We start from the raw sequence: 16,666 nt of genomic DNA, 5'->3' as shown, positions 1-16,666 counted from the left end.
ATGCAGAAGAGGATGCCCTTTCCCTGTGTACGTTCAGTTGGGTTCCTTAAATGTTATGACTTGGAAGGAAACTGAAACCTTGTAGCCTATTTTTGGACGATGAAAGGGTCATCTCCTGAGAAAAAATAGGGGATCATAGGAATAGAAAGCAGAATATAAGAGGAAATACAACTCAGCCTTTTCATCGAGCAAGGTGCATAGCCTCCCTAGCTAGGACTGCATTTTATGAAGAACAGGAAGATTTCATCTTAAGTTTGTTGCCAAAAATTTTTTTAACTCACTGTATGCTTTTGTGTCCTATAGAGATGGAGAACAGATTGAAATAGAGGAAGATGACAAGTATAGTTTCAATGAAGATAGCTCTGAACTGACCATCAAGAGTGTGGATAAGAATGATGAAGCAGAGTATGTCTGCATTGCTGAGAACAAAGCAGGGGAGCAAGATGCTTCCATCCAACTGAAAGTCTTTGGTAAGTGTAGACAGGGTTTCAGTGTCACTGCTCTGAGTGCAGGGTGCAGGGTCTGGAGTCAGGAGGACCTGAGTTCAGATCTGGCCTCAGACTTACTAGCTTTTTAACTCTTGGCAAGTCACTTCAGTCCTGTTTGCCTCCACTTTTCCATCTATAAAATGGGGATAATAACAACATCTACCTCCTAGGGTTGTTGGGAGTATGAAATGAGATAATCACTGTAACATACTTAGCACACTGGCACACGGAAAGCTCCATATAAATGTTTGCTATAATTATCATTATTATTCCCTACTCCCTGCTCGTAACCATGTGCTTTCTTCCCATGCTTGCCCCTCCCGTATATATGGAATAATCATATGGGAAGGAGTGAGAGAAGCTCCGATGTCATTAAGAGCACCAGACTGAGTTAAAAGACTGGCTTCCTTCCAGGATCTGCAGCTAACCAACTGCTTAACCCCGAGCAAGCCACAGAAACTCTCTGAGCCTTAATTTTTACATCTGCAAAATGGGAAATTTTATTAGCAATGCATGGGGAACTGCATTATAGCCTGTGACTAGGCAAAGGTCAGGGGCCATCACTATCTTATATTCAAAATTGTAAGAAAACTTCATTAATTGAGGGCCTGAATTTGACCTTTGCAAGGGGGGAGACAACAAACTCATATACATATTTTACAGCGTATATATCCTTTCTTTACTCTGGGGAAAGAAAGGATTTACTCAGTAAAGGAATAAGAAAAATGATCTTAGAAAGGAACAAATATTTCAGGGGGAAAAAACTTAATTTTTAAAAAAATCTTAGTACCTTGATTTCTTCTAAACCATGTTAACACTTACTATTAAAGTAGCTACTTTATTCATCTTAAACTACATCACTTTCCTTCTGGGTAGGGGGAGGAAAAAAACCAATGAGCTTAAAAATCTTAGCCAGATCTCAGTCAGGATGTTAGTCCGTTTAGCCATATGTAAGATCAAGTGTCCTTGGCCGCTATGGCATATAACAACAAACAGGTACAGGAAAATAATTTTCTTTTTAAATTTGAGCTGCAGGAACCACACAGGACTTCAAAGCTATTTTATAATTAGTTTCTGCATGAAAATAAGCCTTTTTAGGAACTTTGGGAATCCATTGTTCCTAAGCAAATATTTACTACTAGTAACAAATGAGACCTACCAAGCCAGACTCAGAAACATCTTCAGTTCAAGTTATTATATGCACTTTTATTCAATTAATGTACAAGCATTTATTAAGAGCCTTCTGTGTACCAAACACTGCACTTGATGCTGAGGGTACAAAAAAAAATGAAACAGTCTCTGGTCTCAGGGAATTTGTAGAATATAATATTAAGCCTTGAAAAAAGACTAATCTTCTTAATGATTATTGTTAATAATAATTCAAATTTTTGTCATTTAAAAAGTGCTTCCCCCACAACAACCTTCCAAGATATGCACTCCAGGACTTTCCATACTCCACTATCTCTCAAAGTCTGTCTAATCATGTGTTCATTGTTTCATTACATTATCTATCCATCTCATCTTCTGTCATCCCTTTTTTCCTTTTTCCTTCAATCTTTCCCAACATCAGGATCTTTTCCAATGAGTCCTATCTTCTCATTCTGTGGCCAAAGTATTTAAGCTTCAGCTTCAGCATTTGTCCATCCGGGGAAGAGTTTGAATTAATTTCTGTATGTGTTGAACTTTTTATGGCATTGAAGTCATGCAATGGATAAAAAGCACTTTCTGAAATCAGGAAAACCTGAGTTCAAATTTGACCTCAGTTACTTACTATCTATATGACCCTGGGAAAGTTACTTAATGTCTTCCTCAGTTTCCTCATCTTTAAAATGGGGAAAATAATAATACCTGCCTCTCAGGGTTGTTCTAGGATAAAATGAAATATTATTTGCCAATATTAAAGTGCTATATAAATGCTGACTAATTATTAAATATCATATGTCCATGTTAAAAATGAGGAAGTTCAGGCAAAGAGAGATTAAGTCAAAACATATAAACATTTTAAAGAGATCTTCCTTTAGGGCTATTGCTTATATTCTAAAGTAGTATAGCTTTAAAACAATACGATACATAGGAGACAAACACATAATAACCTTTGCTGTTCAGATAACAATCGATCCATATAACTTTTCCAGAATTTTCTTTTGTACATGAACCCTCATACAGTAAAAGGGGCAAGAAATAAAATCCTGATTTTCACAGATTACAAAGCTGATGTACAGAGAAGCTAAGTGGTTTGCCTACAACATCAAGCCAAATGGAAATGTCACCCTTATTCCCTCACTCCTCATTCAGGACTTTATCTCCTTTGCCATGTTGTTTTGGGCAATTGGCAGGACTGTATCCAGGCAGTCCCCAGCTTACAAAGGGAAATCCTCTGTTTGGAATTCTGAATGCATTTTCCCATAGAAACAGTGTTATACATGGCAATTGGTTTCCCTGGCCAGCCCACAATAGTTTATTTAACCCAAAATGTAGCACTAAGGTTATAGTAATGGTTCAGTTGTTCAGTTGTGTCTAATTCTTAATGACCTTGTGGACCATAGCACTCCAGGACTTTCCATACTCCACTATCTCTCAAAGTCTGTCTAATCATGTGTTCATTGTTTCATTACATTATCTATCCATCTCATCTTCTGTCATCCCTTTTTCCCTTTTGCCTTCAATCTTTCCCAACATTAGTATCTTGTCCAATGAGTCCTATATTCTCATTCTGTGGCCAAAGTATTTAAGCTTCAGCTTCAGTATTTGTCCATCTGGGGAAGAGTTTGAATTAATTTCTATATGTGTTGACTGATTTGATCCCCTTACTAGCCAAAGGGCTCTCAAAAGTCTTCTCCAGCACCACAATTCACAAACATTGATTCTGTGGCACTGGGTTTTCATTATAATCCAACTCTCACAGTCATCCAGTACTACTGAAGAAAAAAAAACTATTAAAAAGAACTATTGAGTATATAGATCTTTGTCAGCAAGGTGATGGTGCTAATGATACTCTTGACCATAACCACCACAAGTAATGAATCTGTGAGATTTGTATTTCCAAGTTGACATGTCAGTGGCCAATGCCCTTTCATACCTGCCCTGTCAATTGGCTTGAGATGTTCTCCTGGCTCAGATCATATTCTGTTTCTTAGATCAAAGACTTCAGTAGGGCCACAGATTAGTGATAGAGTCAGGTGGGGAAGGGAGGAAGAAATGAGTGGGAACTAAACAAGAGGAATAACAGGTAAAAGGGACTTTGGGGCAGGTATTCAGGATCAGTGGGTAAGATGGTTGCATTCTCATTACCCTGTTAGGGAGACCTATCTATGAGGGTTCCACTGAAGGAGAGGACAAAATATATTCTCTCTTCCTGCATCTTCTTTCCAGAGACTATCGAGATAAGGGGGAATGTAGTGTTAGCCTACATAAAGTTTACATTTTTTTGTCAAAGTCCATTAACTACAATTTATTCTCAAAGTTATGACAAACATTTCTACTAAAAAAGGAGGTAATGGGGCTTGCCAAATACCTGTCCATAATAGGAAAACAAAGAAAAAAGATCTGAAGAGTCAGAAATCAACCCTGACCTGTGTCAAGATGTTGAAAGAATATGGCAGAGATAAGAAAGAGGACAACCAAACACATGCCAAGTCAGCAAGCATTTATTAAGCACTTGCTATGTGCCAGGCACTGTGCTAAACTCTAATGAGGCAAAGAAAGGAGTCCTTGCTCTCAAAGAGCTCATAGATTAGTACAAAAGACAACTTTCATACAATTATGTGCAAAGGAGACATGTAGAGGATAAAATGGGGACAATCATCTCACAGAGAATGCAGTAAGATTAAAGAAGACCAGGAAAGGCTTCTTGAAGAAAGTAAGACTCTAGCTTAAATGTGAAGAATGCCAGGGAAGCCAGGAGGCAGAGATGAAGAGAAAGAAGGGAGATCATTCTGTACACGGGGGAATTATTTAACCTAAAATATAGCACTAAAGATATAGTAATGGTTCAGTCTTTGTCATGTTTAATTCTTTGTGACCCCATGCCCTTCCTTCTATCCTCTTCTATTTCTCAAAATCTGTACAAGTTCATAATCTTTGTTTCCATGACACCAATCTATCCCTCTCATCCTTTGCCCTCCCCTTTACCTCTTGCTTTCAATCTTTCCCTAAATCAAGGTATTTTCCAATGAGTCCTGTCCTCTCATTCTATGGCTGAAATATTTAGGCTTCAACTTCAGTATTAATTCCTCTAATGAATAGTCTGAAGTAATTTCTTTAAGTATTGACTGACTTGATCTCCGTGTGGTCTAAGGGACTCTCAAGCCAGTTAAAATTCTCAGTCAGAAGATGGGGTGTTCCAGGAACAGCAAGGAGACCAATGTCACTGCTTCTCAGAATAGACTGGTGTGTTTAAGGAGTAAGAGGAAGGAAGGATCCAGATTATGAAGTGCTTTAAAAGTCAAGTAGAGGATTTTATCTTTGATCCTGGAGGTTAGTTAAATAGGAAGCCACTAGAGTATATTAAATAAGAAGATGACATGATCAGACCTATGCTTTAAAGAGACCCACTTGGTGTGAAGCAAAGTAATTGAAAGTTGAGGGAGCCAGACCTTCTGAGGGTGAAGCAGCTGCTCATTCTCCAAGAATGTGATGAGGTGAATCTGCAGGTGCCCATCCCATGAGAGGGCATCAGCTAAATGTTCAGAGGCAGAAAAATACAAGTTGTGATGATTGGGAACTCCTTGTTGAGAGATAATATGGAGTTGACAAAGAGCTGCCTCATTAAGAGGAGAGGGGTCTACCATCTTCCCAGGGCACGTAGCCAAAAAGTACCTTCCAAGACTCATCAGACCAAATGACTACTACCAACTTTTGGTGATTCCCATTGGTGGAAATGATACTGCCAGAAGGAATCATAGAAGCATCACTAAAGAGTATAAAGTTTAAGGTTGAGAAACTGAAACCTACTTCACTACTGCCAGTGAAAGACAAGGCTTCAGAAGAGAAAGGCAGATTGGAGAAGTGAATTGTTAGGAAAGTGTCTGAAAATGAGATTTGGAATTAAAATTTAACATTAATGACTTTTAAGCCAGAAATGAAGGTCCCTCTCCAAAACTCTTGTTTTAAAAATTGTATTTGCTGGAAATTTGCAATTCTAATCAGTCAATAAGCAACTGTCAAACTTCTATGCCAGGAGCTATCCTAGCTAATAACAAAAACTTAGAACTTTCAACTTAACAAATATTATTTTATTTAATTCTCACAATAATCCTGGGAGATAGCTGCTGTTATCCTCTCCATTTTACAAATGAGGTTACCAAGGTGGGCAGAGGTTAAGAGATTTACTCTGAGTCACAAGGTTACTACCTATCTGAGACTAGATTTGAACTGAGATCTTCCTGACTCCAGGCCCAATAAATGAAAAAACAAAACAAAACAAAAAAAAAAAAAACTCAGGACCTTTCAATAAGATAATGGGTTGATAGTGAAGTGTCACAACAAAGTCAACTAAAGTTCCCTAATGCAGTCCCAAGACTTTGTTTGACTTAATAGACATTGGGGGAATGAAAGATATTATTTAAATATGGATGTAAAAGCATATACCTTACTCAAAATGAACAATATAGGTAAAGGGGAAGAATAGAATGATAATGTATCAAGAAGATATCTCTACATAAGGAAATCTGGGTCCCAGAGTAGGGAGCACAATGAGGAACATTTAGGTAAAAATCTTTGTTGACAGAAATTTACTGTTGAAGTGTTTTATAGATCATGTAGACAGAAAGGAGGAATGAAAAAGATTGTTGGGAAATGGGACACAGCCTAGAACCAAGATATGATACAATAGGCATCTTCAATTATCTGGAACTAGTTTCCTCTCACTCTCTGATAAAAGCAATATAGCTAATAATTTCTTCACTTGACTGAAAATAATTTTATCCTTCAAAAGATGGGAGCACCAGGGTATCCAGGTGGCTCAGTGGATTAAGAACCATGCCTAGAGATGAGATGTCCTGGGTTCAAATATGACTGACCCTTCTTAACTATGTGACCCTGAGCAAGTCACTTAACCTCAATTGCCTAGCTCTTACTGCTCTTCTGCTTTGGAACCAATATTTAGTATTGATTCCAAAATGTAACACGAGGATTTTTTTAAATATATGGGAGAACCATAAAAGAAAATTTCTGCCTATGGTTCTTCTTTTACTGGTGATTCTATATCTACTGATGATTTTTACCAGTGAAGAAGAACTGGTTGCTGAGATGGAAATGAAGTGGACTCTGGGATTAGAAAGATTTTTTAAAAGGAATATCCCATGGATCTGACTTTGAATACATACTGTTTGAAATTTTTGTTCATGACCTAGATAAAGATGTACATGGCATGTTCATCAAATTTGCAATTGACATGAAGCTAGGAAGATCAGTTAACATGCTGAAGTATATAGTTCAGTAAGAAGGGAAGAAAGAACAAAGAAGAAGGGATAAGGCATTTCTATATCTCCTATTATGTGCTGGGCATTTTTACAAATATTTTCTCATTTGATCAAGCAAAATAATACTTGATTTAGCTTCATAAAATTTGCTTTTTCCACCTGCTAGCTACTTGATAGGGAAAATAATTTGCCTTGTCTAGACCTCCTCAGTTTCCCCATCTATAAAACAAGAGAGTTAGACTAAAGGATCTCTAAGGTTCCTTCCAGCTGTAAATCTAGGATGTTGAATGTTGTGATGAATCTAATGAGGGGATTTTTTAGGGACAAATGTAAAATCTTACTCTGAGGTTCAAGTAAATCAACTCCACAAGCTCAAAGTGTGGGGAAAGGAGTGACTAAACAGAGAGTTTTCTAGAAACTTTCTAAAGATTTTAGTGAACTTCCCATTCAATATAAGTCAACATGATTATGATGGGGAAGCCAAATGGGCCAATGCAGTCTTAGGTCTACAATAAGGGAAGTATGATGTTCAGGACTAGGTAATCAATAGTCCCACTGCCCTATTTCCATGGGAGTCAGGACACATCTAGATATTTTGCTCAGTTATGGACACCACAGTTTAGGGAAGACATCAGGAAGGTGGAATGCAAGAAAGGCAAGCAAGAAGATGGAAAAGACTTGAGAGCATGTCATATAATAAAGACTTGAAGGAATACCCTGGAGGAAAGATGCTATTCCAAAGATATGAGGTGTCTTCGAGGATGTCATATGGCAGAAAGATTATATTGGTTCTACTTGAATTCAGAAGACAGAACAATGAAGAATAGATGGACAGTGTATAGAGACAGATTGAGGCTTCATATGATGGAAAATATACGAGATGCTTCAGGAGGTACTTTGTCTCTCTTAAGTAGAAATTTGTAGTTAAAGGATAGCTGATAACTACTTTTAAGGCATGTTGTATAGAGTCAATTGTTATTCAGGTTTTGGCTGGACTAACTAGGTAGTCTTTGAGGCCCCTTCCAATCCTGAGATTCTGTGATTCCTTTCCTTCTTATGATTTTCAGCTGTCAATGTATCCAATAGACTAACGAAAGGATGGTAACAGGACAGGTTTAACCCTCTCCCTACTTTTCCCTGCCACTTACCCTGCCATCAAGTCCCTAACACCTTCTCTGCATCAGGTACCAGTATCATCAAATGGCACACTATTGAGTCCCCTTGTCATTCTGGTGGGTCTTCTCTGGCAAAACTCCAGATTGGAAATGTCCATGCTAAGTATAATATCCCAGACTGAACATCATGCCTTAGACTTCTGTAGGACTTCTAGCTTCCTCATTATAAGCACTGCTTTTCTATTTATGTAGCCTTATGATTGAATTATCTTTTTCAATTGCAACTGTCATACACTTGACTATTACTGAACTTAATTCCATCAATTCCTTTTAATGGAAACTGACATCTGAGCTGCTTTGTGCTTAAACAGTTGTTTTCTAAGCCCAAATATAGGACTTTACATTTTTCCCTATAAATTTCATCTAATTAAATTTGTACCATCATTCTAGACCATTGATCTCCTTTTGGAATCCCAAATCTGTCATCGAGCATACTAATTAGGAATTCTCCCAGTTTAATAGACTCTACCAGCTACAACTTCCTCTGAGTTGCTAATAAAAATGTTGAATTAAAAAATGACAAACACAGAACCAAATGGAACTAAAGACCCTCTAGATCTGATCATTCAGCAAGTTCAGAATTTAACTAAATAATCTGAACTAGCTTACATCTCTCCACCTTGCCCACAGAAATATCATAAGATACTTTGTTGACTACATTGCCAAAATCAGACGTGCTGTATCTACATTAATCTTCTCAACTAGTTTAGTAAAATGCAAAAAAAGGAAATTGCTTCACTCTGGCATGCTTTCTTGATAACCCCTAGTTGCCTTTTAATGATGGTCATTCCCCATTGTAAGTATGCACAAACATCTACTCATTCCCAGATCTTTGTAGTAACACCTTCAACAAAACTTGGACTCTCAATAATAATTAGACTCTCAAAGCACTGTCTCTGGAGTAACAGAACCTCAGCCCTTCCATTTGTTACCCATGTGACCTTAGGCAAATCACTTAATTTTCTTGTGCCTCAGTTTCCACAGTTGTAAGATGAGGGAGTTGGACTAGATGACCTCTGAAGTTCCTTTCAACTCAGAATCTTTATTGTTGTTTTAGTGTGAATTGCTTTTGACATCAAATAACAAGGACTTTTTGAAGAATCAAAACACTTTAATTTTTCAGATCTATTTTCCCCGATCTAATAATATTACAACCCTCTTGCCTTGAAGGGTATACTTATTTGCTGTCCATAAGCCTTTTATAATTGGGAAAATTATTCATATTCTAAGATGTTACATAACTACTTTTCATTTTCTTGTATCTTGCCAGTGTATCTTGAAATCATTCCATCATATTTTCATTTTTAATAAGATTTTTCTTTATAAATTTGCTGTGCTCTATTCATGAATGCCTTTGTAAGTCCAGGAACTATTATTGAAAAACTAGATAACATAACACATATGGTACATTGGGATAACCAGAAGTAAAACTACCCTGGGGGGACCTCTCATCATATTTGCATTTCTCTTATATTTGTGATTTGTTACTCAAGCTACAATTACAGATGTTTGTTTCATCATCAGAGCCTTGATTAATATTAACACTCTTGCTTTCCTGTCTCTTCACACTTCCTGATTTTACTCAATTATCCTTAATATAGACATTGGTTCAAAAAAAATTGAGAGTCAAAAATATCACTAATACCATAAATGATCACAGTTTATTTTACATGCCTTCTTCTGAAACATGCCAACTATCAATTGTATTTTTGCATTTTACATTTTGGAACCTGTTCTATAATTAGCTTGAGAAAGGATCTTTTTGGTCTCATAGTTGTAATCAGCCCTTCTCTGATTGTCATATAAGTTGTGAACCTTGGAATCAGCTTTGACCATTTACTTTTTCTCATCCAAATAGTCTATCACATTTGTTTCCTTCTAGATCCTTCTAGATCTTTCTCCCTTCTCACAACTTACATATCCTCCACCCTGGTTCAAACTCTCATTACATCTTGGTTGACCTTTTGCAGTAACTTTCTGACTATTATCCTGTTGAAATGACATTCCTAAAGCGCAGGGTGTGATTATGCAGCTCCCTGCATAAAAACCTTCAGTAGCTTCCTATTTATTACCTTTAAGATCAAATGTGAAGAGCAGCTAGGTAGCACAATGGATAGAGCAACAGGCCTAGAGATGGAAAGACCTGGGTTCAAATCTGGCCTCAGATACTTCCTAACTATGTGATCCTGGGCAAGTCACTTATTCCCAATTGCCTAGTCCTTACTGCTCTGATACATCCCTTCAGAATCTGGATCCAAGTTACCTTTCCAAATTTTAACCCAACTGGCCTCCTTGGTGTTCTCCACACATGACATATCTTCTTTCTTTGTGAAGTTGTCCTCATCCCTGACTGGAATGCATGCTCCCTCTCCCCCATCCAGAGATGTTATGAAGATCAGGTGAGAAAATTGGTGCAAAGCACTTTGTAAGTCTTAAAGTACAAATGGTAATTTGGCACTAATAGCAATAAGTACCATTTATTATTATTGTTATTATTTGCCTGCATCACCAGCTCTCTGTTGATCAGTGCAATTGTTGAGACTTTCCGTGTATTCCTGTTGCACCTGAGCAGTATTTATAGAGTAAAAGAAGGTTAGGCTGGTAAATTTGTAACAGCTGGACTCTCTGAAAAAAATTTATATATACACTCACACTTTTAAATCTAGACAATCAACAAAACAATAAATCAAGCCCTGATTTATAGTGATTGCTGGTTTCTGAGGTGTAAATGCTCACAATGAAAATTTAACAATGATTCCTCAGAAGCCAATTACAGCTGGCTCCAGCATACCTCTTCCTCTACTTACCTCTGAATCCTTAGCTTCCTTCAAAGCTCAGTTCCAATGTCTTCTCCCATGTAAGGTCTTTCCTACTACTGCCTCCTCCTATGAAATTATCTTCTTTTATTATAGTTACATTTTATGTTTCTTTATTGTTTCCCGTCTGCCTCCTCCTGTGAAATTTACATGTACATATATATATATATATATATATATATGTAATTTCCCTCAAAGAATGTAAAACACTCACATGGAAGGATTTTTATTTTAATTTTTCTCTTCATATTCTCAATACCTGGCACATAGTACTCACTTTTAAAATACTTATTGATTGGTGGCTGATTGATGAGTTTCCACATTACATGAGCACACAGATTATGTACTTCCAACAGATCCAGCAAATTTGACTGGTTTCCTAGGTTTGATTTTCTGCCAGGACAACTTTTTTCCTTTATGGAGACCCTTGACTACTTTTTGTAATTTCAGAGTTCTGAAAAAAAAAAAGTTTGCAAAATGTTACATTTACATCCATTCTAGAATTTTTCCAGATTTTTTTCCTCCAAACCATCAGACACCCCCCTGGATGTAAGTTTGAAGACTCTCCTTTCCCTTCTGAAAATTGGGCCATGTGCTTGCCTCCAGTTCCAAAGCATTTCTCCCATATTCTATATGCTTCATAGGCAAGTTTTTTTTTCAGAACCCAAGAATGTAACTCATTTAGGCCAGATGGGCTGAGCTCATTTAGGACAGGTGCTCTCTTACCATCAGCTCAATTACCTTGGATTTCAGTTCTTCCTTAACTATTTTTTGTTGTTGTTTTATCCTTCTTTTTATGAAGATAATTCTCTAGAAGGGGAAAAGAAAACCAAAATAGGAATTAATTTCTGCTTTTTTCATGAGTTATTTTCCCCATAATCCTATCTACCTGAAGCAGCAAGCATGTCCCTTCTTGCCTACAATCTAATCTTTTTTTAAAACCCCTTTTGAATTTTTCACAAGACTGAAATGTTTTTAGCAATGTAGCATTTTTTGTATTTTGTCTCTATAATTTGCCCTCACTTCCATATCTGGTATTTACCTTTAAAAAAAAAATCTAGTGCAGATTTCTCCTTATAGGCATATCTATAGGTGTCTTCTTGATTTCTTTCTTGCAGGAATCATTTGCATCTAGGTCTTTTTTTAATCCTTAACTTCCATTTTAGAATCAATAATATTGTTTATTGGTTCCAAGGCAGAAAAGCAGTAAAGACTAAGTAATGGGGGTTAAGTGACTTGCCAAGAGTCACACAGCTAAGAAGTGTCTGAAGCCAGATTTAAACCTAGGACCTTAAACCTAGGCCACCTAGCTGTCTTCTACAACTTCATTTTAAAAATTGTGTTTATAAGAGTTTTTTATCCTTCTTCAGCTGACTTTCAAGGGCAAAGGAGTATACATATTTTCTTTCCTCAGACTTTTACAAAATCTGTCTACTTAAAGACTAGGCTACATGTTCCACAATGCCTGCCATGTTCTTCTATATCTTATCATGGACTCTAAAATGTCATGTTCATTTCCTCTCCATATTACCGATTGTTTTTATTTTAAGAACCAAAGCATCCTTATTTTTCCAAATCAAATTCACAGTATATTATATTGTATGTATCTCATGTAGAATTAGAGAACATTAGGGAAAGGGGAAAACACCTTAAATACCATCTAGTTGACCCCTTTCTTCTTCCAGATGAGGAAACTGAGTCCTAGAAAGTTGAAGTGACTTTCCTAAGGCAACAAAACTAGTTAGTTTCAGAGGTAAGGACTAAAACCTATACCTCTAGCTCCAAGTTTCATGTTCTTTCAGTGCCAGAAACTTATCCTGTCTTACTGTCTCCAGAAACCAAAATAATAGGTTTCACAGAGGGGAAAAAATCCAATTAGGTGTTTGGAATGCTAGATCCTTAAATACCAAGGTAGACAACTGGATTTTAAACTTTTAAAGTTGGCCTACGTAGGCTTAGCACTAATAATTCCCTCTAGGTGATGATACCTAATATTGTTCTTTCAGGGGTTGTAAAGATCAGTGAGGAAATATCTGTAAGAACCCATTACCTTCTTGGAATGAATCTTTCATAGAATTAAAGAGAAATTGAAGCTAAGAGAGCTTAAGGTTTCTCACCTCAAGTCATACAACTAGTAAGCAACAGAATCAGGATTTGAACCCAAGTCATCTGTGAATCCAGTATATCATTGGCTGTACTGTGACTTTTTCAAGATAAAGGCATAATCTTAGGGGCAGTTAGGTAGTTCAGTGGAGAGAAAGCTGGACCTGGAAACAGGAGGTCCTGGGTTCAAATTCCTTAGATGTGTGACCCTGAGCAAGTCACTTAACTCCAATTGCCTAACCCTTACCACTCTTCTGCTTTGGAGCTGATATTTAGTATTAATTCTAAGACAGAAGGTAAGGGTTTCAAAAAAAAAAAAAGAGAGAGAGAGACATCATCTTGCCATACTCAAACCTTATTAGTTTGGAATTACTGACCAGTCCATCACACTGGGTTGATGACTATATTTTTGCTCCACACCAAAACATGATTTTGTAATCAAATTAATTTCAATAAAATCATGGAGAGAGATTTACTTGTGGGAACGTTTATGTTCTTTACTTTATAAGCACCATCTTACTACAAATCAAAAGATCTCAAAACTTCTTATAGCAAAAATCCAGTCTGGTAAGCTGTTTCAGTTTAGTGTGTATGAACTTGAAAGATAATTAAACTTTAAAAATCATTGCTGAAAAGTAATAATGAGAGCAAGCATGTCTGCATGACTCTAAGATATGAAAAGTACTTTACAAACACTTCACTTGCGTTTTAAAATAATACTGTGAGGTCATCAGAATTGCAGGTATTCCCATTTTTCATATCAGAAAACTGAGATTCAGCAGTTCTGTGACTTTCTGATGGTCACACAACTAGTGAGCACTGTAACTAGTATTCACATCCAGGTCTCTTCTGACCATAGATCGCACGTTCATTTCACTACTCCAACCTAGACCTTGGAGTTTTCATTAATCCCCTCCCCTCTTCAATGAGTGAAACTAGTGAAGTTTTCCAGTATTATCACGTTCTTATGGGAAAGGTTCAGTGCTTTCAGACTATGATTGTTTTAAATTGAGAAAATTCAATTTTCTCTAATGTTTAATTTGGCTCTTAAATGTTTGTATTCATGTGCATACACCTGAAACATTTAGGAAATGAACTCATCTTCCCCACTAAATCAGCTCTGCCTTCTAACTCCTTTTTTTGTTAATGTTAACAACATTCTCCCAGTCACATAGATTTAAAACATCAGAATCATCTTTGATGCTTCTTTTATCATTTTCTAAATTCTGCCATTTTTGCCTTTGTAGTCTATTATATTTTTCTATTCATTTCTATTTCATCTGACACAGCTCTAGGTCTTCTGTTGCTTATTACCTCATACCTGGACTTTTGCAAGCCTCATAAACATAGATACCAGTCCCAAATTAGTCTTCTTCAAACAATGCCTTTATCATATCATTCCCTTGCTTATAAACCATCCACAACTCCCCATTGGTTACAAGATAAAGTCCAAACATTTTAGCTTGGAATTTGAGGTCTCTATCTTTCCAACAATATTTCATATTACTTCTCTGTATGAATGAACCCTTCTTACCAGCTAAACTGATCTCCTTAACACCCCCCAGATCTCCGTGATGCTTTCCCAGTGGGAAGCGATCCCTCATTTGTGAGAATCTCCTAACATTTATTAGCTATCCCACTCATGGGACACTTACCAAGTTACCACTTTTAGAATTACCTGGGCACACACTTGTCTCCTTGACTGGACTGTAAACTCATTTAAAGAGGGAAATACGTCTCTACATTTTTGTGTACTTTATGGTATCCGCCATCATGTCTTAAATATAGTAGGTGCTCACTGCTGCAAGGATGAAACACAGATTAACTTATGGAAATGTTTTGCTCTTTACAGCAAAACCCAAAATTAACTATGTGGAGAATAAAACTGCCATGGAGTTGGAGGAGCAGATTACTCTTACGTGTGAAGCTTCAGGAGATCCTATCCCCTCCATCACCTGGAGAACTTCCACAAGAAACATCAGCAATGAAGAAAAGGTATAATGTCTCCCAGGCTGCCAGAGCCTTGTGGAACCTAGACTTGAAACAGCTCAAGTCTGCCACAGTGCCCGGGTCTCTCTGGTGAGCAGGAAGACAATTTATTGTCATCAGAGCACACAGAGTGGTCCTGGTGCCTTCCCATCCCCAGTTTGTCAGTATGTCGCCTCCTTGAAATCCAGTGACAACAGAGTGGGGCAAAGTTCTTTGTGGATAATCAGAGATGAAGGAAGCTACTGGATATAGTCAGAGAGTAAAGAATCTTAGGAGATGGAGGGCTGGGGAATTTCAACCTTAGAAGGGATTAAGGAGAGATCAAGAAAAACCAAGAACCTAATGTCCTGAGGAACAATGTCAGTTTGCTTCTCTCCCCCATCACAGGGACCAAAATGAACCTGTTAATTCTATTCCTTATATATTGAATGCTCATGCTCTCTCTGTACTGTATGCATAAAACCTTGGTCGCCTTTGTGTCTGCCTGTACTGTTGGTCACATATCAATATCATTTTGTTCTAAAGGCAAAAATAATTAGCAGTTTCAAAATACTTTTTTTTTTCAAAAAAAAATCTGCCACTGAAAGTTTAGAGAACATTTCAACAACCGTTATGTAAAAGGTGGTTGAAAACAATTGGCAAAATTACAAACTTGTATGCTACTGGAAAGTGGCATCTTGTTAACCCCATAAAAAATAAAGTAACCTAATTTTTATCATACTCTTACCAATTTTAACAAAACCAGAGATAGAAATATGATTTTAAAACAAAATGTTACGACTTTTCATGTCACATATTCTTTAGGACTCTATTTTTCTTAGTTCAGAAAAGAGATAGTACAATGGGTAATGTGCTGGACTTGGAATCAGGAAGACTTGAGTTCAAATCTTGCCTCAGATACTTCCTAGTTGAGTGACTTTGGGCAAGCTACTTAAACTCTCTTAGTCTCCTCATCTGTAAAATGGGGGTAAATAATAGCACCTACCTCCATAGATTTTTGAGATCAAATGAAATAACATGTAAAGTACTTTGCAAACCTTAAACTGTATATATATATATATATATATACATATTATATATACATATATAATAGATATATAGATAAGCTGTTTTATTATTAGCCAAAACAGTGTTGTGAATTCAAAAACCACCATCTTAACTGTGTGAAATATTGGCAATGGACTCCTTAGTAACAAGAAAATCACAAATCATAGATTTTTCACTGCTTTTCTTCAGTGCAGATAACTCTTTGAAGGAAAAGAAGGGAGTTAGTGTAGAATCATAGTGCTAGAAATTTCCATTTGAACTGTATGCTTTTGAAGGAATCTCCTGTTCCACAGGGATCCAATGGAAAAATCCACTGTGCCAAAGAGTCCTTTCTACTTATCTGAAAAACTGCTAAGTATTTTTGGAACTTTCATATATATTGTTTGGTATCATAGAAAGAGATTATATTAAGGAAAGTTGATGTTTACTTGAGAAATCCCTTCATTCAGACTAGAGTTTTTAAATCTCCAGCTTAGATTTCACCTCTAAGCATGTTTCTTATATGGATTGAATGTCCATTTCAGGGCTTAAATTGAAGGGTCTGATGCTTAGAAGATATGTCCAAAATGACCAAGGAAATGTATGTCTTTGATCTAGGTCATTGCCTACAGTACAACACAGAAATA

The 16,666-nt window shown here is 36.8% G+C and overlaps 1 protein-coding gene across 19 annotated transcripts in view; it reads left to right on the top strand.

Annotated features, from left to right (window-relative positions):
* NCAM1 (neural cell adhesion molecule 1) overlaps window positions 1–16,666 on the top strand; it is a 438,552-nt gene that overhangs the window by 358,409 nt on the left and 63,477 nt on the right. For all 19 annotated transcript variants that reach the window (XM_007494803.3, XM_007494813.3, XM_056794385.1 and 16 more), the window contains exons 7-8: window positions 304–470; window positions 14,857–14,999. In XM_007494803.3, the coding sequence (XP_007494865.1) occupies window positions 304–470; window positions 14,857–14,999 (310 nt within the window). The remainder of the gene's footprint in view (window positions 1–303; window positions 471–14,856; window positions 15,000–16,666) is intronic.

The sequence above is a fragment of the Monodelphis domestica genome, chromosome 4 (assembly GCF_027887165.1).
Source record: "Monodelphis domestica isolate mMonDom1 chromosome 4, mMonDom1.pri, whole genome shotgun sequence".
Classification (NCBI taxonomy): Eukaryota; Metazoa; Chordata; class Mammalia; order Didelphimorphia; family Didelphidae; genus Monodelphis; species Monodelphis domestica.
Note: the sequence above shows the minus strand (reverse complement) of the source record. Positions and strands in the feature narration are given on the sequence as shown.